The sequence below is a fragment of the Mus caroli genome, unplaced genomic scaffold (genome assembly GCF_978045245.1).
Source record: "Mus caroli unplaced genomic scaffold, Mus_caroli_1 scaffold_1, whole genome shotgun sequence".
Taxonomy (NCBI): Eukaryota; Metazoa; Chordata; class Mammalia; order Rodentia; family Muridae; genus Mus; species Mus caroli.
The window spans coordinates 43,679,339-43,703,434 of NW_028227256.1; the positions used below are offsets into that span (position 1 = coordinate 43,679,339).

The following is a 24,096-nucleotide window of genomic DNA, read 5'->3' on the forward strand; positions in this document are numbered from 1 at the left end:
CTCCAAAATTGACCACATAATTGGTCACAAAGCAGGCCTCAACAGATATAAAAATATTGAAATTGTCCCATGCATCCTATCAGATCACCATGGCCTAAGGCTGATCTTCAATAACAAAATAAATAATAGAAAGCCAACATTCACGTGGAAACTGAACAACACTCTTCTCAATGATACCTTGGTCAAGGAAGGAATAAAGAAAGAAATTAAGGACTTTTTAGAGTTCAATGAAAATGAAGCCACAACATACCCAAACTTATGGGATGCAATGAAAGCATTTCTAAGAGGAAAACTCATAGCTCTGAGTGCCTCCAAAAGGAAACTAGAGAGAGCACACATTAGCAGCTTGACAACACACCTAAAAGCACTAGAACAAAAGGAAGCAAATTCACCCAAGAGGAGTAGACGGCAGGAAATAATCAAACTCAGGGGTGAAATCAACCATGTGGAAACAAGAAAAACTATTCAAAGAATCAACCAATCAAGGAGCTGGTTCTTTGAGAAAATCAACAAGATAGATAAACCCTTAGCCAGACTCACTAGAGGGCACAGGGAAAGCATCCTAATTAACAAAATCAGAAATGAAAAAGGAGACATAACAACAGATCCTGAAGACATCCAAAACACCATCAGATCCTTCTACCAAAGGCTATACTCAACAAAACTGGAGAACCTGGATGAAATGGAGAAGTTCCTAGACAGATACCAGGTACCAAAGTTGAATCAAGATCAGGTTAATGATCTAAACAGCCCTATATCCCCCAAAGAAATAGAAGCAGTCATTAATAGTCTCCCAACTAAAAAAAGCCCAGGACCAGATGGGTTTAGTGCAGAGTTCTATCAGACCTTCAAAGAAGATCTAATCCCAGTTCTTCACAAACTATTCCACAAAATAGAAGCAGAAGGTACTCTACCCAACTCATTCTATGAAGCCACAATTACTCTGATACCTAAACCACAAAAAGACCCAACAAAGATAGAAAACTTCAGACCAATATCCCTTATGAATATTGATGCAAAAATCCTCAATAAAGTTCTTGCTAACCGAATCCAAGAACACATCAAAACAATCATCCATCCTGACCAAGTAGGTTTCATCCCAGGGATGCAGGGATGGTTCAATATACGGAAATCCATCAATGTAATCCAGTATATAAACAAACTCAAAAACAAAAACCACATGGTCATCTCGTTAGATGCGGAAAAAGCATTTGACAAGATCCAACACCCATTCATGATAAAAGTCTTGGAAAGATCAGGAATTCAAGGCCCATACCTAAACATGATAAAAGCAATCTACAGCAAACCAGTAGCCAACATCAAAGTAAATGGTGAGAAGCTTGAAGCAATCCCTCTAAAATCAGGGACTAGACAAGGCTGTCCACTTTCTCCATACCTATTCAACATAGTACTTGAAGTCCTAGCCAGAGCAATTCGACAACAAAAGGAGATCAAAGGGATACAAATTGGAAAAGATGAAGTCAAAATATCGCTTTTTGCAGATGATATGATAGTATATATAAGTGACCCTAAAAATTCCACCAGAGAACTCCTAAGCGTGATAAACAGCTTCGGTGAAGTAGCTGGATATAAAATTAACTCAAACAAATCAATGGCCTTTCTCTACACAAAGAATAAACAGGCTGAGAAAGAAATTAGGGAAACAACACCCTTCTCAATAGTCACAAATAATATAAAATATCTTGGCGTGACTCTAACTAAGGAAGTGAAAGATCTGTATAATAAAAACTTCAAGTCTCTGAAGAAAGAAATTCTAGAAGATCTCAGAAGATGGAAAGATCTCCCATGCTCATGGATTGGCAGGATCAACATTGTAAAAATGGCTATCTTGCCAAAAGCAATCTACAGATTCAATGCAATCCCCATCAAAATTCCAAATCAATTCTTCAACGAATTAGAAAGTGCAATCTGCAAATTCATCTGGAATAACAAAAAACCTAGGATAGCAAAAACTCTTCTCAAGGATAAAAGAACCTCTGGTGGAATCACCATGCTGGACCTAAAGCTCTACTACAGAGCAATTGTGATAAAAACTGCATGGTACTGGTATAGTGACAGACAAATAGAACAATGGAATAGAATTGAAGACCCAGAAATGAACCCACACACCTATGGTCACTTGATCTTCGACAAGGGAGCTAAAAACATCCAGTGGAAGAAAGACAGCATTTTCAACAAATGGTGCTGGCACAACTGGTTGTTAACATGTAGAAGAATGCGAATCGATCCATTCCTATCTCCTTGTACTAAGGTCAAGTCTAAGTGGATCAAGGAACTTTACATAAAACCAGAGACACTGAAACTTATAGAGGAGAAAGTGGGGAAAAGCCTTGAAGATATGGGCACAGGGGAAAAATTCCTGAATAGAACAGTAATGGCTTGTGCTGTAAGATCGAGAATTGACAAGTGGGACCTCATGAAACTACAAAGCTTCTGCAAGGCTAAAGACACCATCAATAAGACAAAAAAACCACCAACAGATTGGGAAAGGATCTTCACCTATCCTAAATCAGATAAGGGACTAATATCCAATATATATAAAGAACTCAAGAAGGTGGACTCCAGAAAGTCAAATAACCCCATTAAAAAATGGGGCTCAGAACTGAACAAAGAATTCTCACCTGAGGAATACCGAATGGCAGAGAAGCACCTGAAAAAATGTTCAACATCCTTAATCATCAGGGAAATGCAAATCAAAACAACCCTGAGATTCCACCTCACACCAGTCAGAATGGCTAAGATCAAAAATTCAGGTGACAGCAGATGCTGGCGAGGATGTGGAGAAAGAGGAACACTCCTCCATTGTTGGTGGGATTGCAAGCTTGTACAACCACTCTGGAAATCAGTCTGGCGGTTCCTCAGAAAATTGGACATAGTACTACCGGAGGATCCAGCAATACCTCTCCTGGGCATATATCCAGAAGATGTCCCAACCGGTAAAAAGGACACATGCTCCACTATGTTCATAGCAGCCCTATTTATAATAGCCAGAAGCTGGAAAGAACCCAGATGTCCCTCAACAGAGGAATGGATACAGAAATTATGGTACATTTACACAATGGAGTACTACTCAGCTATTAAAAAGAATGAATTTATGAAATTCCTAGCCAAATGGATGGACCTGGAGGGCATCATCTTGAGTGAAGTAACACAATCACATAAGAACTCACACAATATGTATTCATTGATAAGTGGATATTAGCCCAAAACTTAGGATACCCAAGATATAAGATACAATTTGCTAAACGCATGAAACTCAAGAAGAATGAAGACCAAAGTGTGGACACTGTGCACCTTCTTAGAATTGGGAACAAAACACCCAGGGAAGGAGTTACAGAGACAAAGTTCATAGCTGTGATGAAAGGATGGGCCATTTAGAGACTGCTGTATCCAGGGATCCGTCCCATAATCAGCTTCTAAACGCTGACACCATTGCATACACTAGCAAGATTTTGCTGAAAGGACCCAAATATAGCTGTCTCTTGTGAGACGATGCCGGGGCCTAGCAAACACAGGAGTGGATGTTCACAGTCAGCTATTGGATGTACCACAGGGCTCCCAATGGAGAAGCTAGAGAAAGTACCCAAGGAGCTAAAGGGATCTGCAACCCTATTGTTGGAACAACATGATGTACTAACCAGAACCCTGGAGCTCATGTCTCTAGCTGCATATGTATCGAAAGATGGCCTAGTCGGCCATCAATGGAAAGAGAGGCCCATTGGACTTGCAAACTTTATATGCCCCAATATAGGGGAATGCCAGGGCCAAAAGAATGGGAATGGGTGGGTAGGGAAGTGGGGGGCGCTATGGGGGACTTTTGGGATAGTATTGGAAATGTAATTGAGGAAAATATGTAATAAAAATATAAAAAAAAAGAAAAAAAAAAAAGAAAAATATCAGTACAGAGCGCAAGAGGCACATGCTATAGCCGGTGTCAACATGAGGTTTTCAGAGAAACTGATCTCAAACGTCCTTTGCTTATACTTGAAATGCACTTGAATTTAAAACTTACTAACATTAAGATCAGAAGCTAAAAGTTTAGAAAGTGTTAGTAAACTATGCAACAGCAAGTGTCAACATGCGTTTTCAGAAAAGTTGGCCCTAGACTTTCTTTCTGTCTAAAAACTTAATAGTTGGAATGCATATTCTAAAATTTAAGATGTATTAACTTTAAACTCGCAGCAAGTTGAAATTTTAGAAAATTTTAGTGATGTCCCCTAAGAAAACCTTCAGTTAGTACTGGGTCTCAAATGCTCACTAAAGTGAATTCTATATTGTATTTATGCATTTTTGCAAAGGGAAAACAAGCAAGACTTAGAGAGACTTTAGAGAGGCACAGTAACATTCCCTGCAGCAGGGAGCCTGATAGCTTTGCATTTTTACACTTGATGTATTTTTATCTTAGGTTTAACAAATCAAGTTTAGTTACTTAAATGATTTATGAATGTAGTTAATCAAACTTATCTGTACTGTGAACCATAAATTATACATTATAAAATTCTAAAGATTTTTTTAAAAAATCTAAAACAGAGATCATAATCTATGGCTCAATTACATTATATTTACAATGGATTCAAGACTATTAACCTAACAGAACAAATTCTTTTAAATATTAAAAAATACTTAAAACAGATTCCTTAACATGAAATATTAGTACATATTTCCATAATTAAATTCACAACCTCCCAGTAGCCAGCTCAAGAGCATAAGTATTTTGAAGTCTTGTATCTCATATTGAACAAGATGGTACCAAGACACTTACAGGACATTCCTTATGCTACCCTCTCCCAGCTGGGCTGTCCTGGTCCCTTTGAGCCACACCCCAGTGAGTCTTACCATTAGTAAACTTTCCATCTGTCTAATGAAATCTGCAATTCCCACCCAAGGCTGCTACTTGAATTTGGCTCTCAAGATTCTTTACCTAAAGCGATCTTGCTTGTTCTTTTTGATTTGCCTATGAAGGAAGACCATAAATTCTCAGAGATTAAATTTTGGATATCATTCATGAGCAAGACTCTTACTTATACATTCATGGTATTTGAGGTTATCCCAATTGAAAGCAAGGTAAAGCTAACAAGACATGAACTGAGGGTAAGGTTGAAAAGTCATGGCTTTGTGGGCATCTCAGATACTTTCAATACCCTTTCAAGTTTTTAATCCTTCAGTTTCCCTTTATAGTTTTCTGGAAATTAATTTTTAATATTTATTTTTACATTTAGATTAAAATACTATCTTTTCTCCTTTCCCATTCCTTCCTTCTTTCAATCCCTCCCACATCTCCTTCTCAAATTGATAGCCTCTTTTTCCTAAATTATTGTTTTATATACACACATATACACATGCAAACACACACACACACTATAAGTATAACCTGCAGAGTCCATTTTTGTTGTTTGTATATATGATTGCAGGGTTGACCACTTTGTGTTTGACAAACAGTCAGGAACTCATCCCTGGGAAAGACTATTTCTCTCTCTCTTGGCAGTCACTAGTTGCCTGTGTTCCTTGACTCTGGTGGGACCTTGTGAGATTTTCCCATCCATGTTAACATTTCTATTCATATTGCGTTTGTTCCAGTCTTGGTTTATGTACCCCTTTCTAAGAAAGATGACCTCAAAACAGATTTCCTCATAACCTGGATGTTAGAATCTTTCTGCCCCCCTTTCTCTGATGTCCCTGAGCCATAGGTGCAGGAGCTGTATCACAGATGCATCTGCCCAGCAGGGATGAGCTCTCTCCAACACAGCGTTCTTTGTATTATGTCCAGCTGTGGGTTTCTGTAATTGGCTGGCTTTGTTGTACAGAGAAGGTTCTTTGATGAACAATTTCAAATGTTCTTGTAAATTAAAATTTTAAAGTTCTCTTCTAATTTCAACTAGAATTCATACCTTGTATTTGTGGTCATTTCAGTTGCTTAAAACCCAGATCTCTCAATAGCCAGTTATAACTGGAAAACCAAGTCATCGTGTCATCTGACCAAAAGTCAGTACTTAAAATGTCACCTGAGATGAGTACTGTTACTATCTCATGCTGACAGGAGCAAAACCTTTGTAGAGCTCCAGGCTTTGACACAGACCAAACTTACATATAATATAGGACTGAACATATATCTGTGCCTCTGTTCCTATTTTTGTCAAATATTTTACTTTGTCAGGGGGAATTCAACACATGATAGAAATGTATGTTTCTGACTTTCTTTTCCTTCCCTATCACAGCCTTTCCTGTGGTTGGTTTTGCTTTTCCTCCTTTGAGTTACTTTGTATATAATAATCTGGGTTTTTTTGGAATATCTCAAGCTTGGCTCCTTTGTATACCTCAAGTTAGTGTCTTACTCCAGCTACTTCTTGACTTTTGAAATATAGCACTTTTGAATAAAGGTAATATTTTAAAATGAATTGTTTTAGACAAGGAGATTTTTCTTAATAGAGATCATACATGAACAAGCATTTCAAAGAATATTAAAATTTTTAAAGGACTAAAATTATTTCTAATCAGTTACTATTCCTTTAAAAATCACTTTGCATAGAAAGTATTGAGTGTGAATATCTCCTTTTGTCTTAATAATAAAAATTCCTATTTCAAGATGTAATTTAAATACATTTTGAATACAGTTCTCATTGTGTACCCTAGGCTGATGTAACCCAGCCTGGCTAGTCTCAACTTCCTAACAGGTGGGAAGATGTAATAACTTTTGAATACATTTTCATCTATGGAAATATTCAAAATGACCTATTTTGGGCATCAAGGTCTCTTTGAAGTAAGTAACTATTGCAAGAACTATAGTATTGTTGGTAGCAGCTCACAGTGGAGACTAACGTTACAGGGAGCCTTCTTATTTTTGGTACAGGAGGCTTTTTCCCTTGTTACTAGTGTTTTTATTTATTCTTGGGAGCTTGTTATATACCCAGAGGCACTGAAAACACAGAAAGTACTGAAAGTTATGACTGGTTGGTCATAACTGTATACAATCCAGTGTTGTTTTGTTCATAATTTTGTATTTTTTCACACCTAGTACCTGTGAAGGAATTTTAGACCACACCTTTGGTTACTTCAAAAGGGGTGAAAGACTCAAGAGCTTGCAGGATGTCCCTTGATGCGATAAACAGATCTGCACATCTCACCTCATTTCATTTGTTTGTTTCCAGTGAAGTGATGAAAATGAAAAGGAGATACGAGGTGGGTTTGGATAAGCTGGACTCGGCTTCGTCACAGGTGGCCACCATGCAGAGTGAGCTGGAGGCGCTGCATCCGCAGTTAAAAGTTGCCAGCAGAGAGGTTGACGAAATGATGATAATAATTGAGAGAGAGTCCATGGAGGTGGCCAAAACTGAGAAAATCGTGAAAGCTGACGAAACAGTAGCGAACGATCAAGCCATGGCAGCCAAAGCCATCAAAGATGAATGCGATGCCGACTTGGCCGAAGCCCTACCCATCCTGGAGTCTGCACTGGCTGCCCTTGATACCCTGACCGCACAGGTGAGAGCTGTGCTCTGAGTTGAGCTTTGCCATGGGGTGGGAGTGGGGGACCACAGTTTAGCTCCTCTCAAATTAGCATTCATATTTTGCAAACATTTTTTTAATTGGCAAGAGAATCCCCTAGTTTACCTCAAAAGAAATGTGTTTTCATGACAAAGGCATTTTTGAAAAGGGTCAAAGCTGCCAGTTGACACCACAACCACCACTACTACAACTTTTACCACCACCACCACCACCACAGGAGCAGTTGCCACTGACTGCCACCACTGCTGCCCTCAGTACCCCCGCTAGTTCTACCTCCTCTTCTTCCTGCTCAGACTTTCTCTATCATGGAGGTTCCTTCAAAAATCTTGTGCCACTCCCCACTGCCCCCACTGTAATTTCCCACGATTATTTTGTTGTTGTTGTTTTTAGATTCCCTCCAGAGAAGCCCTTGGTCTTGCGAAGATCATATGCCCCAGTACAGGGGAATGCCAGGGCCAGGAAGCAGGAGTGGGTGGGTTTGGGATCAGGGCGTGGGGGAGGGGGTATAGGGGACTTTCAGAATAGCATTTGAAATGTAAATGAAGAAAATATCTAAAAGTAATTATAATAAATAAATACATAAATAATAAAAGATTCCCTCCCTGAGCAGGTGAGGGAGCCATCTTGTGTCCCTTGTCCCTCAGAAACCAGTCTGCAAAGGTGAGAGTATGGACTGCAGAAGCAACACAGCTTCTGAGACAGGCCCCTTTCTGGGCTCCAGACATCCTGGCACCTTCCCTGGCAGAGGAGAGGTGGCCCCCTTGAGGGCTCTGACTGCCAGAGCAGGTGAGAGAGACATCTTGTGTCCTGGGTCCCTCAGAGACCAGTCTGTGCAGGTGAGCGTGCACACTACAGAGGCAACACATCTTCTGGGACAGGCCCTGTTTTGGGCCTTCATCTTCAACCAGGAGGCAGGTCTGAACGCCAAACCTCTGTGTACCTTCACTGCAAGAGGAGAGCTTGCCTGCAAAGAGTGCTCTGATCACGGAGACTCAGGAGAGAGCTGGACTCCCAGAACTGCTGAAAGAGGCTAACAGAATCACAGGAGGAACAAAGATCCAGCAAGTGACAACTATAACAACTAACACCAGAGATTACCAGATGGTGAAAGGTAAACTTAAGAATCTTACTAACAGGGAGCCACAGAGTCGCTGAGGCAGCACCCTTTTGGGGCCGCAGACATCCGGCACCCTCCCAGCCGGAGGACAGTGATCTGCCCTGCAGGGAGCGCCATCTTGGCTCTGGGACTCCGCCGAACTTAGTCTGCAGAGGTGAGAGTGAGGACCACAGAGGCAGACAGCTTCTGGGACAGGCGGGAGCCACAGAGCCGCTGAGGCAGCACCCTTTTGGGGCCACAGACATCCGGCACCCTCCCAGCCCGAGGACAGTGATCTGCCCTGCAGGGAATGCCATCTTGGCTCCGGGGCTCCGCTGAACTTAGTCTGCAGAGGTGAGAGTGAGGACCACAGAGGCAGACAGCTTCTGGGACAGGCCGGAGCCACAGAGCCGCTGAGGCAGCACCCTTTTTGGGCTGCAGACATCCAGCACCCTCCCAGCTGGAAGACTGTATTCTGCCCTGCACAGGAGCCCTCTGCCTCAGGAGCAGGGAGCACATCTTGGATCCAGGACTCCTCTGAACTTAGGAACGTAGTTGGCACAGCTGAGAGTGTGCACCACAAAAGCTGACAGCTTCTGTGACCTGCCAAAGCAACACAGCATCTGGGAAAGGTCCTGTTTTCGGCCTACTTCTTCGGCCAGGAGAAGGTCCAAACGCCAGATATCTGTACACCTTCCCTTTAAGAGGAAAGCTTGTCAACAGGGAGTGCTCTAACCACTGAAACTCAGAGGAGAGAGCCTGTCTCCAAGGTCTGCTGACAGACGATACTCAGAATCACCAGAAGAACAACCGCTGAACAGAGACAACTATAACAACTCCAGAGATTACCAGATGGCGAGAGGTAAACGTAAGAATCTTACTAACAGAAACCAAGACCACTCACCATCATCAGGACCCAGCACTCCCACTTCGCCAGTCCAGGGCACCCCAACACACCTGAAAAGCTAGACGTGGATTTAAAAGAATATCTCATGATGATGATAGAGGACATCAAGAAGGACTTTAAAGAACTACAGGAGAACATGGCTAAAGAGTTACAAGTCCTTAAAGAAAAACAGGAAAACACAACCAAACTGGTAGAAGTCCTTAAAGAGAAACAGGAAAACACATCCAATCAGATGATGGAAATGAACAAAACCATACTGACCTAAAAAGGGAAGTAGACACAATAAAGAAAACCCAAAATGAGGCAACACTGGAGATAGAAACCCTAGGAAAGAAATCTGGGAACATAGATGCGAGCATCAGCAACAGAATACAAGAGATGGAAGAGAGAATCTCAGGTGCAGAAGATTGCATAGAGAACATCGGCACAACAATCAAGGAAAATGGAAAATGCAAAAAGATCCTAACTCAAAACATCCAGGAAATACAGGACACAATGAGAAGACCAAACCTACGGATAATAGGAGTGGATGAGAATAAGATTTTCAACTCAAAGGACCAGTAAACATCTTCAACAAAATTATAGAAGAAAATTTCCCAAATCTAAAGAAAGAGATGCCCATACAAGAAGCCTACAGAACTCCAAATAGACTGGACCAGAAGAGAATTACCTCCCAACACATAATAATCAAACAACAAATGCACTAAATAAAGATAGAATACTAAAAGCAGTAAGAGAAAAAGGCCAAGTAACATATAAAGGCAAGCCTATCAGAATTACACCAGATTTCTCACCAGAGACTATGAACGCCAGAAGATCCTGGACAGATGTTATACAGACACTAAAAGAACACAAATTCCAGCCCAGGCTACTATACCCAGCCAAACTCTCAATTAACATAGATGGAGAAACCAAAGTATTCCACGACAAAACCAAATTCACACATTATCTCTCCACGAATCCAGCCCTTCAAAGAATAATAACAGGAAAAAACCAATAAAAGGACGGGAACCACGCCCTAGAAACAACAAGAAAGTAATCCCTCAACAAACCTAAAAGACGACAGCCAAAAGAAAAGAATGTCAACTTTAACAACAAAAATAACAGGAAACAACAATTACTTTTCCTTAATATCTCTTAATATCAATGGACTCAACTCCCCGAAAAAAAGACATAGACTAACAAACTGGCTACACAAACAACACCCAACATTTTACTGCTTACAGGAAACTCATCTCAGAGAAAAAGATAGACACTACCTCAGCATGAAAGGCTGGAAAACAATTTTCCAAGCAAATGGTATGAAGAAACAAGCTGGAGTAGCCATTCTAATATCTGATAAGATTGACTTCCAAACCAAAGTCATCAAAAAAGACAGGGAGGGGCACTTCATACTCATCAAAGGTAAAATCCTCCATAAGGAACTATCAATCCTGAACATCTATGCTCCAAATACAAAGGCAGCCTCATTCATTAAAGACATTTTAGTAAATCTCAAAGCACACATTGCACCTCATACAATAATAGTGGGAGACTTCAACACACCACTTTCACCAATGGACAGATCATGGAAACAGAAACTAAACAGGGACACAGTGAAACTGACAGAAGTTATGGATCAAATGGATCTGGCAGATATCTACAGAACATTTTACCCTAAAACAAAAGGATATACCTTCTTCTCAGCACCTCATGGTACCTTCTCCAAAATTGACCACATAATTGGTCACATAACAGGCCTCAACAGATACAAAAATATTGAAATTGTCCCATGCATCCTATCAGATCACCATGGACTAAGACTGATCTTCAATAACAAAATAAATAATAGAAAGCCAACATTCACGTGGAAACTGAACAACACTCTTCTCAATGATACCTTGGTCAAGGAAGGAATAAAGAAAGAAATTAAGGACTTTTTAGAGTTCAATGAAAATGAAGCCACAACATACCCAAACTTAAGGGACACAATGAAAGCATTTCTAAGAGGAAAACTCATAGCTCTGAGTGCCTCCAAAAAGAAACTAGACAGAGCACACATTAGCAGCTTGACAACACACCTAAAAGCACTAGAACAAAAGGAAGCAAATTCACCCAAAAGGAGTAGAAGGCCGGAAATAATCAAACTCAGGGGCGAAATCAATCAAGTGGAAACAAGAAGAACTATTCACAGAATCAACCAATCAAGGAGCTGGTTCTTTGAGAAAATCAACAAGATAGATAAACCCTTAGCCAGACTCACTAGAGGGCACAGGGAAAGCATCCTAATTAACAAAATCAGAAATGAAAAAGGAGACATAACAACAGATCCTGAAGACATCCAAAACACCATCAGATCCTTCTACCAAAGGCTATACTCAACAAAACTGGAGAACCTGGATGAAATGGAGAAGTTCCTAGACAGGTACCAAGTACCAAAGTTGAACCAAGATCAGGTTAATGATTTAAACAGCCCTATATCCCCCAAAGAAATAGAAGCAGTCATTAATAGTCTCCCAACCAAAAAAAGCCCAGGACCAGATGGGTTTAGTGCAGAGTTCTATCAGACCTTCAAAGAAGATCTAATCCCAGTTCTTCACAAACTATTCCACAATATAGAAACAGAAGGTACTCTACCCAACTCATTCTATGAAGCCACAATTACTCTGATACCTAAACCACAAAAAGACCCAACAAAGATAGAAAACTTCAGACCAATATCCCTTATGAATATTGATGCAAAAATCCTCAATAAAGTTCTTGCTAACCGAATCCAAGAACACATCAAAACAATCATCCATCCTGACCAAGTAGGTTTCATCCCAGGGATGCAGGTATGGTTCAATATACGGAAATCCATCAACGTAATCCAGTATATAAACAAACTCAAAGACAAAAACCACATGGTCATCTCGTTAGATGAGGAAAAAGCATTTGACAAGATCCCAGACCCATTCATGATAAAAGTCTTGGAAAGATCAGGAATTCAAGGCCCATACCTAAACATGATAAAAGCAATCTACAGCAAACCAGTAGCCAACATCAAAGTAAATGGTGAGAAGCTTGAAGCAATCCCTCTAAAATCAGGGACTAGACAAGGCTGTCCACTTTCTCCATACCTATTCAACATAGTTCTTGAAGTCCTAGCCAGAGCAATTCGACAACAAAAGGAGATCAAAGGGATACAAATTGGAAAAGATGAAGTCAAAATATCGCTTTTTGCAAATGATATGATAGTATATATAAGTGACCCTAAAAATTCCACCAGAGAACTCCTAAGCCTGATAAACAGCTTCGGTGAAGTAGCTGGATATAAAATTAACTCAAACAAATCAATGGCCTTTCTCTACACAAAGAATAAACAGGCTGAGAAAGAAATTAGGGAAACAACACCCTTCTCAATAGTCACAAATAATATAAAATATCTTGGCGTGACTCTAACTAAGGAAGTGAAAGATCTGTATAATAAAAACTTCAAGTCTCTGAAGAAAGAAATTCTAGAAGATCTCAGAAGATGGAAAGATCTCCCATGCCCATGGATTGGCAGGATCAACATTTTAAAAATTGCTATCTTGCCAAAAGCAATCTACAGATTCAATGCAATCCCCATCAAAATTCCAACTCAATTCTTCAACGAATTAGAAAGTGCAATCTGCAAATTCATCTGGAATAAAAAAAAACCTAGGATAGCAAAAACTCTTCTCAAGGATAAAAGAACCTCTGGTGGAATCACCATGCCGGACCTAAAGCTTTACTACAGAGCAATTGTGATAAAAAACGGCATGGTACTGGTATAGTGACAGACAAATAGACCAATGGAATAGAATTGAAGACCCAGATATGAACCCACACACCTACGGTCACTTGATCTTCGACAAGGGAGCTAAAACCATCCAGTGGAAGAAATACAGCATTTTCAACAAATAGTGCTGGCACAACTGGTTGTTTTCATGTAGAAGAATGTGAATCGATCCATTCCTATCTCCTTGTACTAAGGTCAAGTCTAAGTGGATCAAGGAACTTCACATAAAACCAGAGACACTGAAACTTATAGAGGAGAAAGTGGGGAAAAGCCTTGAAGATATGGGCACAGGGGAAAAATTCTTGAATAGAACAGCAATGGCTTGTGCTGTAAGATCGAGAATTGACAAGTGGGAGCACATGAAACTGCAAAGCTTCTGCAAGGCAAAAGACACCATCAATAAGACAAAAAAACCACCAACAGATTGGGAAAGGATCTTTACCTATCCTAAATCAAATAGGGGACTAATATCCAATATATATAAGGAACTCAAGAAGGTGGACTCCAGAAAGTCAAATAACCCCATTAAAAAATGGGGCTCAGAACTGAACAAAGAATTCTCACCTGAAGAATACCAAATGGCAGAGAAGCACCTGAAAAAATGTTCAACATCCTTAATCATCAGGGAAATGCAAATCAAAACAACCCTGAGATTCCACCTCACACCAGTCAGAATGGCTAAGATCAAAAATTCAGGTGACAGCAGATGCTGACGAGGATGTGGAGAAAGAGGAACACTCCTCCATTGTTGGTGGGATTGCAAGCTTGTACAACCACTCTGGAAATCAGTCTGGCGGTTCCTCAGAAAATTGGACATAGTACTACCGGAGGATCCAGCAATAACTCTCCTGGGCATATATCCAGAAGATGTCCCAACCGGTAAAAAGGACACATGCTCCACTATGTTCATAGCAGCCCTATTTATAATAGCCAGAAGCTGGAAAGAACCCAGATGTCCCTCAACAGAGGAATGGATATAGAAATTATGGTACATTTACACAATGGAGTACTACTCAGCTATTAAAAAGAATGAATTTATGAAATTCATAGCCAAATGGATGGACCTGGAGGGCATCATCTTGAGTGAGGTAACACAATCACAGAGGAACTCACACAATATGTATTCACTGATAAGTGGATATTAGCCCAAAACTTAGGATATCCAAGATATAAAATACAATTTGCTAAACGCATGAAACTCAAGAAGAATGAAGACCAAAATGTGGACACTGTGCCCCTTCTTAGAATTGGGAACAAAACACCCATGGAAGGAATTACAGAGACAAAGCTTGGAGCTGTGATGAAAGGATGGAACATCTAGAGACTGCCATATCCAGGGATCCATCCCATAATCAGCTTCTAAACGCGGACACCATTGCATACACTAGCAAGATTTTGCTGAAAGGACCCTAATATAGCTGTCTCTTGTGAGACTATGCAGGGGCCTAGCAAACACAGGAGTGGATGCTCACAGTCAGCTATTGGATGTATCACAGGGCTCCCAATCGAGAAGCTAGAGAAAGTACCCAAGGAGCTAAAGGGATCTGCAACCCTATAGTTGGAACAACATTATGAACTAACCAGTACCCCGGAGCTCTTGTCTCTAGCTGCATATGTATTGAAAGATGGCCTATTCGGCCATCACTGGAAAGAGAGGCCCATTGGACTTGCAAACTTTATATGCCCCAATATAGGGGAATGCCAGGGCCAAAAGAATGGGAATGGGTGGGTAGGGAAGTGGGGGGCGCTATGGGGGACTTTTGTGATAGCATTGGAAATGTAATCGAGGAAAATATGTAATAAAAAATATTAAAAATTAAAAAAAAAAGAATCTTACTAACAGAAAACAAGATCACCCATCATCATTAGAACCCACCTCAGCCAGTCCTGGATACCCCGACACACCCGAAAAGCAAGACTCAAAATTAAAATCGTATTACATGATGCTGGTAGAAGACTCTAAGAAGGGCATTAATAATTCACTTAAATAAATACAGGAGAGCACTGATAAACAGGAAAAAGTCCTTAAAGAATTACATGAAAACACTGCTAAACAGGTAGACGTACATAAAGAGGAAACACAAAAATCCCATAAAGAATTACAGGAAAAGACAACCAAACAGGTGATGGAATTGAACAAAACCGTCCAAGACCTAAAAAGGGAAGTAGAAACAATAAAAGAAAAGCGAAAGGGAGACAACACTGGAGATAGAAAGCCTAGGAAAGAAATCAGAAAATACAGAGGTGTGAACATCAGCAACAGAGTACAAGAGATGGAAGAGAGAATCTCAGGTGCAGAACATTCCATAGAGAACATGAGCACAACAATCAAAGAAAATACAAAATGCAAAAAGATCCTGACTCACAACATCCAGGAAATCCATGACACAATGTGAAGACCAAACCAATGGATAATAGGAGTAGATGACAATGAAGATTTTCTACTTAATGGGCCAGCAAATATCTTCAACAAAATTATAGAAGAAACTTCCCTAACCTAAAGAAAGAGATGCCCATGAACACACAAGTAGCCTACAGAACTTCAAATAGACTGGACCAGAAAAGAAATTCCTCCTGACACATAAATAATCAGAACAACAAATGCACTAAATAAAGATAGAATATTAAAAGCAGCAAGGGAAAATGGTCAAGTAGCATATAAAGGCAGGCTTATCAGAATAACACCAGACTTTTCACCAGAGACTATGAAAGCCAGAAGATCCTGGACAGATGTTATGCAGACACTAAGAGAACACAAATGCTAGCCCAGGCTACTATACCCAGCAAAACTCTCAATTACCATAGATGGAGAAACGAAAGTATTCCATGATAAAACCAAATTCACACAATAACATTCCACAAATCCAGCCCTTCAAAGAATAATAAAGGGAAAACACACAAAAAGGACAGAAACTACTGACTAGAAAAAGCAAGAAAGTAATCTGTCATCAAACCTAAAAGAAGACACCTGCAAGAACAGAACCCTACCTTTAACAACAAAAATAACAGAAAGCAACAATTACTTTTCTTTAATTTTTCTTAATATCAATGGACTCAATGCCCCAATAAAAGACAGACTAACAGACTGGTTATACAAACAGAACCCAACATTTTGCTGCTTACAGGAAACATACCTCAGGGAAAAAGGCAGACACTACCTCAGAGTGAAAGGCTGGAAAACCATTTTCCAAGCAAATGGTACTAAGAAACAAGCTGGAGTAGCCATACTAATATCAAACAAAACTGACTTCCAACCCAAAGTTAGCACAAAAGACAAGGAGGGCAACTTCATACTCAATCAAAGGTAAAATCTTCCAAGAGGAACTCTCAATTCTGAATATCTCTATGCTCCAAATACAAGGGCAGCCACATTCATTAAAGTTTAGTAAAGCTCAAAGCACTCATTGCACCTCACACAATAATAGTGGGAGACTTCAACACCCCACTCTCACCAATGGAAAGATCCTGGAAAGAGAAAATAAACAGAGACACATGGACACTAACAGAAGTTATGAAACAAGTGGATTTAATAGATATCTACAGAACATTTTATCCTAAAACAAAAGAACACAACTACTTCTCAGCAAAACATGTTACCGCCTCCAAAATTGAACATATACTAGGTCACAAAACAAGCCTCCACAGAAGCAAAAATACTGAAATTATCACATGCATCTTATCAGATCACAATGGACTAAGACTGATCTTCAATAACAGCATAAATAATAGAATTGCCAACATTCACATAGAAACTGAACAACCCTCTACTCAATGATTGCTTGGTCAAGGATGAAATAAAGAAATTAAAGACTTTTGAGAGTTTAATGAAAATGAAGCCACAACATACCCAAACTTATGGGACACAATGAAGGCACTCCTAAGAGGAAAACTCATATCTCTGAGTGCCTCCAAAAAAAACTACAGAGAGCATACACTAGCAGCCTGACAGCACACCATGAAGATATAAAACTAAACGAAGCAAATAAACCAAAGGGGAGTAGATGGCAGGAAATAAACAAACTCAGGGCTGAAATCAACCAAGTTGAAACAAAAGAAGTATTCAAAGAATCAATCAAACCAGGAGCAGGTTCTTTGAGAAAGTCAACAAGATAGATAAACCCTCACCCAGACTCACTAGAGGGCACAAGGACAGCACCCTAATTAACAAAATCAGAAATGAAAAGGGAGACATAACAACAGAACCTGAGGAAATCCAAACCATCATCAAATCCTACTACAAAAGGCTATACTCAACAAAACTGGGAAACCTGGATGAAATGGACAACTTCCTAGACAGATACCAGGTACCAAAGTTAAATCAGGATCAGATTAACGATCTAAACAGTCCCATTTCCCCTAAAGAAATAGAAACAGTCATCAATAGTCTCCCAATCAAAAAATGCACAGGACCAGATGGGTTTACTGTAGAGTTCTATCAGACCTTCAAAGAAGACCTAATTCCAACTCTACTCAAACTATACCACAAAATAGAAACAGAAGGTACTCTACCCAACTCATTCTATGAAGCCACAATTACTCTGATACCTAAACCACACAAAGACCCAACAAAGAAAGAGAACTTCAGACCAATTTCCCTTATGAATATCAATGCAAAAATACTCAATAAAATCCTCGCAAACCAAATCCAAGAACACATCAAAACAATCATTCACCATGACCAAGTAGGCTTCATCCCATGAATGCAGGGATGGTTTAATATATGGAAGTACATCAACGTAATCCACTATATAAACAAACTCAAAGACAAAAACCACATGACCATCTCGTTAGATGATGAGCAAGCATTTAACAAAACCCAACACCCCTTCATGATAAAAGTCTTAGAAAGATCAGGATTTCAAGGACCATACCTAAACATAATAAAAGCAATCTACAGCAAACCAGTAGCCAACATCAAACTAAATGGAGCGAAACTCGAAGCAATCCCACTAAAATCAGGGACTAGACAAGGCTGCCCACTTTCTCCTTACGTATTCAATATAGTACTTGAAGTCCTAGCCAGAGCAATTAGACAACAAAAGGAGATCAAGGGGATACAAATTGGAAAGGAAGAAGTCAAAATATCACTTTTTGCAGATGATATGATAGTATATATGTGACCCTAAAAATTCCACCAGAGAACTCCTAAACCTGATAAACAGCTTCAGTGCAGTAGCTGGATATAAAATTAACTCAAACAAATCAATGGAATTTCTCTACACAAAGGACAAACAGGCTGAGAAAGAAATTAGGGAAACAACACCGTTCACAATAGTCACAAATAATATAGAATACCTTGTTGTTACTCTAAGGAAGTGAAAGATCTGTATGATAAGAATTTCATGTCTCTGAAAAAAGAAATTGAAGAAGATCTCAAAAGATGGAAAGATTGCCCATGCTCATGGATTGGCAGGAATAATACAGTCAAAATGGCTATCCTGCTAAAAGCAATCTACAGATTCAATGCAATCCCCATCAAGTGGAGTAGCTAGAGAAAGCACCCAAGGAGCTGAAGGGGTCTGCAACCCTATAGGAGGAACAATATGAACTAACCAGTACCCCCAGAGCTCGTGTCTCTACCTGCATATGTAGCAGAAGATGGCCTAGTCAGCCATCACTGGGAAGAGAGGCCTCTTGGTATTGCAAACTTTATATGCCCCAGTACAGAGGAATGCCAGGGCCACAAAGTTGGAGTGGGTAAATAGGGGAGAAGGGCTGGGAGAGGGTACAGGGAACTTTCAGGATAGCACTTGAAATGTAAATAAAGAAAATATCTGAAAAAAAAAAAATCCCTCCCAATTGACTTGTCAAAATTCGTGCCATGATTCTACCATTGCTGCCATTTCTGCCCAAAACAGAAAATGTCCATTCCTCAGAATACCTTAAAATCTAATTTGAAAGATTGGACTCGTCAATATGACTTCAATGGGTATACAAGCAAAGATTTATTTCTATTAATAATAAAAACCTTGCTTTTCAAGGATATCACTGTTGTGAAGTCCATGAAGAGTCCCCCTGCTGGCGTCAAACTTGTCATGGAAGCTGTCTGCATATTGAAAGGGATCAAAGCTGACAAAATCCCTGACCCAACAGGTTCTGGGAAGAAAATTGAGGATTTCTGGGGCCCTGCTAAGAGACTTCTCGGTGACATAAGGTTTCTGCAGTCACTTCATGAGTACGACAAAGACAATATTCCTCCTGCTTATATGAATATCATAAGGAAGAGTTATATCCCCAACCCAGACTTTGTTCCAGAGAAGATCCGGAATGCTTCAACAGCTGCTGAGGGTCTGTGCAAGTGGGTCATAGCAATGGACTCCTATGACAAGTGAGTGTGGCGAAGAAACCTGTCGGGGCTGTTGGGTTTGACCTCCCATTCATATAGACAAGAGGAAGCTAGGAGCCCATGTGAGAAAAAGGGTGGTCAGAAAACACGTGTCTCAATTGCTGCTTTTATTTTTCTTAGAGCCCAAACTGTAGCAGTTAAAAGTAATATATAATTTAATGATCATTAAAGTTTTGGGAGTTAGGAATACTCTTTACTAAAATATTTCTAAAGTCTCCCCAAAGCTTTTATTTATTTACTATGTTGAAAAATTAAATTGAAGAAGTACTAAACTTGTACTAAGTCACTTAAAAATAAACAAAATTATGGCATGGTAGTAAAGATTGACTTTTTTATATCTTAAAATTGTAAATTTTATTTAAAATAGGGAAGATGTTGGGGTACAGCTGAGTGGTAGAGAACTTGCCTAGCATGTACAAGGACACAGATTCTATCACCAGCACTAGGACATAGGACTATTTGGGCTGGAGAGACAGCTCATTCTATAAAGTACTTGTCTTACTGCATAAGAACCCGTGTTCAACCCACTGAACACATAAGAGAAGCCAATCATAGTAGCACTAACTTAGAATCTCAGTACTGGGTAGGCAGTAGTGCAATAGGTGTGGCCTTAGAACTTAAAATAGGCATAGGCTGTCTTAGCCTACCCTGCAAGTTCCTGGCCAGCTTGAGAGACTCTGAGGGATGACAGCTCCTTACCTGCTCTCTTACCCCACAAGTCTTAACCATCAGTTTTCATACTTTGTATCAGATTTGATTCTTAGATGAAATATGGACTCTACAACTAGGTGTTAGTTCTGCATAAAGAAGTGTCTTAAGTCCTTGCAAAGAGTATTCAGAAGGTAAATTGGCATTACAAAGCTCCATATGTTCAGGGGGATTTAATTTCCCAACTTGATTGTTTTGTAGAGTGGCAAAAATTGTAGCTCCCAAAAAGATAAAGCTGGCTGCAGCCGAAGGGAAGCTGAGGATTGCTATGGAAGGCCTTAGAAAGAAGCAGGCTGCCCTGCATGAGGTTCAGGACAAGCTGGCCAAACTCCAAGACACACTTGAGTTGAATAAGCAGAAGAAAGCAGACTTGGAAAACCAGGTAGGTGCTGACAATTGCAAATGTGAACTGGGATCACCTCAGAAATAAGAAAGACTTTGTGGCCAGCACAAAATTCACCAGTTCTGTTTTCTTCCTGGTCATGATTAGCGAGTTATGGTTCCAAGGCCAGACCTACCCAATACCTGGTTTTGCATGGCCCTGGAACTTGGAGGGATTCTGGTATTGAAACATGACCACGTGACATGAGAGCCCCAACAGCCATGTAGTATAAAGCAGTGTGGCCCCTTGGTCCACAAAACATCAGTCATTCACTTGTCATCCTTAGAAAATGAAAGCTGGGCTACTTCCATCTCTTCTCATTTCACAAGGAGGATTGAGAGAACTCACACAACAGCCCTGGGAGAGCTGTGATGAGCATTCTCAAAACCATTACTGAAAACACTCTTAAGACCAAAGCCATTGTCATAATTTATATAGGGAGCCCATTTATACAAAGTAACTGCCAAAGTCTGATTCTGTAACTGAAATATATACCAATATTTTATAGCAGTCAACACTTATCAAGAGCTTGTTATGTATAAGATACCTTTATTTTTTAGGAAAAATTCAAATTTTCTACTATGTGTTTATGATGTGTGTGCCTGTGTATGTAGAGGTTTGAACTTTTGTTTATATTATTATGCAAAATACTGGCCCCCAAAGTATGATTGCTTCCAGGAATGAGAAAGTCTGTTTATACCTAAGTGACTTACCTAAGTGACATACCCAAGTGACACTATATAAACTTGCCCCAAGTTATCCCTGATTGGTGAATAAAGATGCCTACAGTCAGTAGCTGAGTAGAAGAAAAAAAAAAAAAGGCAGGATTCTTGAATCTGACGTCTGAGGAGAACTACAAGGAGGGATAAGGTGGAGAGATGAGGAAGCCACCATGGGGTAGAGGAATCATGAAAACATAGACATGAGGGCTGGCCAATTGGAGTTAAGAGCTGCCCAGATGAAACATATCATATTATAACTAGGAATTATGGGTGGGAAAATAGATTCTAATAGCATAAAAGGTAGATAAATATCTGCCCCGCTTTAGTACTGACTAAGGCTTATAATAAATATAAAGATTGTGTGTCTTTCATCTGGGAACTGAATGGTCAAAGGTAGGGTAGAAACCCCAGATTGAGATTAAATAATTTCGACAACAGGTACACACACGTTTATGCCCATGCATGCATGCCACAGTACATGTGTAGAAGTCACAAGATAACTTTTGTGCAGCTGGTTCTCTCCTGCTACCTTGATATGCAGTCTAGGGATCAAACACAGTGTTTCTTTGTGCAGCGGGCACTTTTATACGCAGAGCCACCTTGCTGGTCCTTAGTTTTTGGTTTTTTTTTTTTTTAATATCTTTGATCATCCTTTGACAAAGTAAAAATGATATTAACATTCTTCAGAGTTTGGAAGATTCCTTCTCCTCCCTTTCCTGCACTTCCTCCAAGGACAGACATATTAACAGAGGTACTCCTGGCTTGCTGGCCATAGCCTTCTGAGATTACCAATCTTCTTGGGTTATTTTTAGGATGCCAAAGAACAGAAAGGTTGAGCCATTTATTCATGGATAACCCAGCTTCTAGTCATTGTCTACGGCCTGATCCAGTAACACACTGCTTTTTCCTCTAAGATCTGCCATGTAATCTGTATTTGAACATACATAGGACATTGAGTCAGTCTTTAACCTGTTACTGGCCATGACTACATGTCTTAGTCAAGGTTTCTATTCCTGCACAAACATCATGACCAAGAAGCACGTTGGGGAGGAAAGGGCTGTTCATCATCAGAGGACTGGAACTCAAGCAGGTCAGGAAGCAGGTGCTTGGAGGGATGTGACTTACTGGGTTGCTCAGCTTATTCTCTTATAGAACCAAGACTACCAGCCCAGGGATGGCACCACCCACAAGGGGCCCTCCCCTCTCAATCACTAATTGAGAACATGCCTGACAGCTGGATCTCATGGAAGCATTTCCTCACCTAAAGTTCCTTTCTCTGTGATAACTCCATGTGTCAAGTTGACACAAAACCAGTCAGTATACTACATTTAATTTTAACAATATAACCACTAGGTGAGTATGTCGATGCTCACTGGAAACATTTGTCAACTTTGTTATGTATTGATATTTTCAAGTTTTTGTAAAAGAATGTGGGAAAATATAAAATCAACATATGCATATATTTATAGTAAATGTCTTTTTTTATTTTGATTAAAAAGGGTCACAAGAGTATGCTCTTTAGGGTTTTCCAGTGGCAGCATTGTTGTAGTCTGAGATCTGATCCACTTTCTTTTGAGCACTGTTGAAGGCAAAACAGATAAGGAAGCCTGGAAGGGGGCGACTCTTTAAGGTGGGAAAACTGAATAACAAAGGTTTAGTTTTGGAAACATCAAAATTATCACCCATTACAAACCATGTGCTTTTTCAAGCCTATCTGTAGGTGAACTGGTATTTTACATCTTTTAATTTAAAGGCATTTAGTTAAATGTGGGGCTGTAGGTATAGGTGAAGAGGGGGGAGGGAGAGAGAGCCAGCATCCAGCTTGAGTTCCTATGCTCTGGGCAGGCAGATGGGGGAGGACTCCCTGATGCTTCCCACTGGGCCCTGGGTGGCCATCTGGCTGTGTGAAGCCACTGACACCACTTGGTGGGGGGTGGACAGGGGGCAGCCCCCCATACCAGGTTCTCAGTCTCAGGCATCCCACACTGGATACAGCAGAGGAGATGAGAACAGAATAGGGACCCCAGGGCGACACTCTCGGACCCGGGATACTGAAAGAGAGCAGAGGGAGAGAGGTTCCCATGAAGGTGAGAGTCTTTAGTCTGCTCCATGGATGGAGCATAGGAAGGCCTTCTGAAGGGAGATTAGGCATGGCTCTTTAGGAGAAAGCTTATCCCATTGTCCAAGCACAGAGGGCCTTGATGAACAGTCTATGGTTTTAGAGCTTTACTGTAGAAAGGTAGGGGGAAAGAGGGAATGTAGAAGAGAGAGAGAGAGAGACCAGCCATGGCCAAGAGGAGAGAAGGGGGAAAGAGAGAGAAAGAGGAAAGGCTAGAGAGTAAGAGGTTAGAGAGAGTTAGAGATTAGAGAGTAAGGGAGAGGACTTGGAGAGAGAAAGAGGTTAGAGAGCATGGAGAGAGAGTAAGAGAGTGAGGAGGGGACAAGCAGCCCCTCTTATAGTAGGCTATGTTATTTTGCTGTTGCTAGGGGAAGTGTCTAGCCTGAAGGTCAGAAGCTTGGGACATTGTCTACATGACTGTTAGCCACATGCTTCTGCTGTGCTGGCTATGGGGACAGTAACTTTGACAGGAGCCAGGGGTACAGGAGACAAGAGAATGCCTTCCCATGTAGGT

At 40.3% G+C, this 24,096-nt stretch overlaps 1 protein-coding gene across 1 annotated transcript in view; it reads left to right on the forward strand.

Moving 5' to 3' along the window:
• LOC110288938 (dynein axonemal heavy chain 7-like) overlaps positions 1-24,096 on the forward strand; it is a 326,234-nt gene that overhangs the window by 193,092 nt on the left and 109,046 nt on the right. Inside the window, exons 43-45 of the mRNA XM_085837019.1 lie at positions 7,167-7,497; positions 19,287-19,633; positions 20,561-20,741. Of these exons, the coding sequence (XP_085693145.1) occupies positions 7,167-7,497; positions 19,287-19,633; positions 20,561-20,741 (859 nt within the window). The remainder of the gene's footprint in view (positions 1-7,166; positions 7,498-19,286; positions 19,634-20,560; positions 20,742-24,096) is intronic.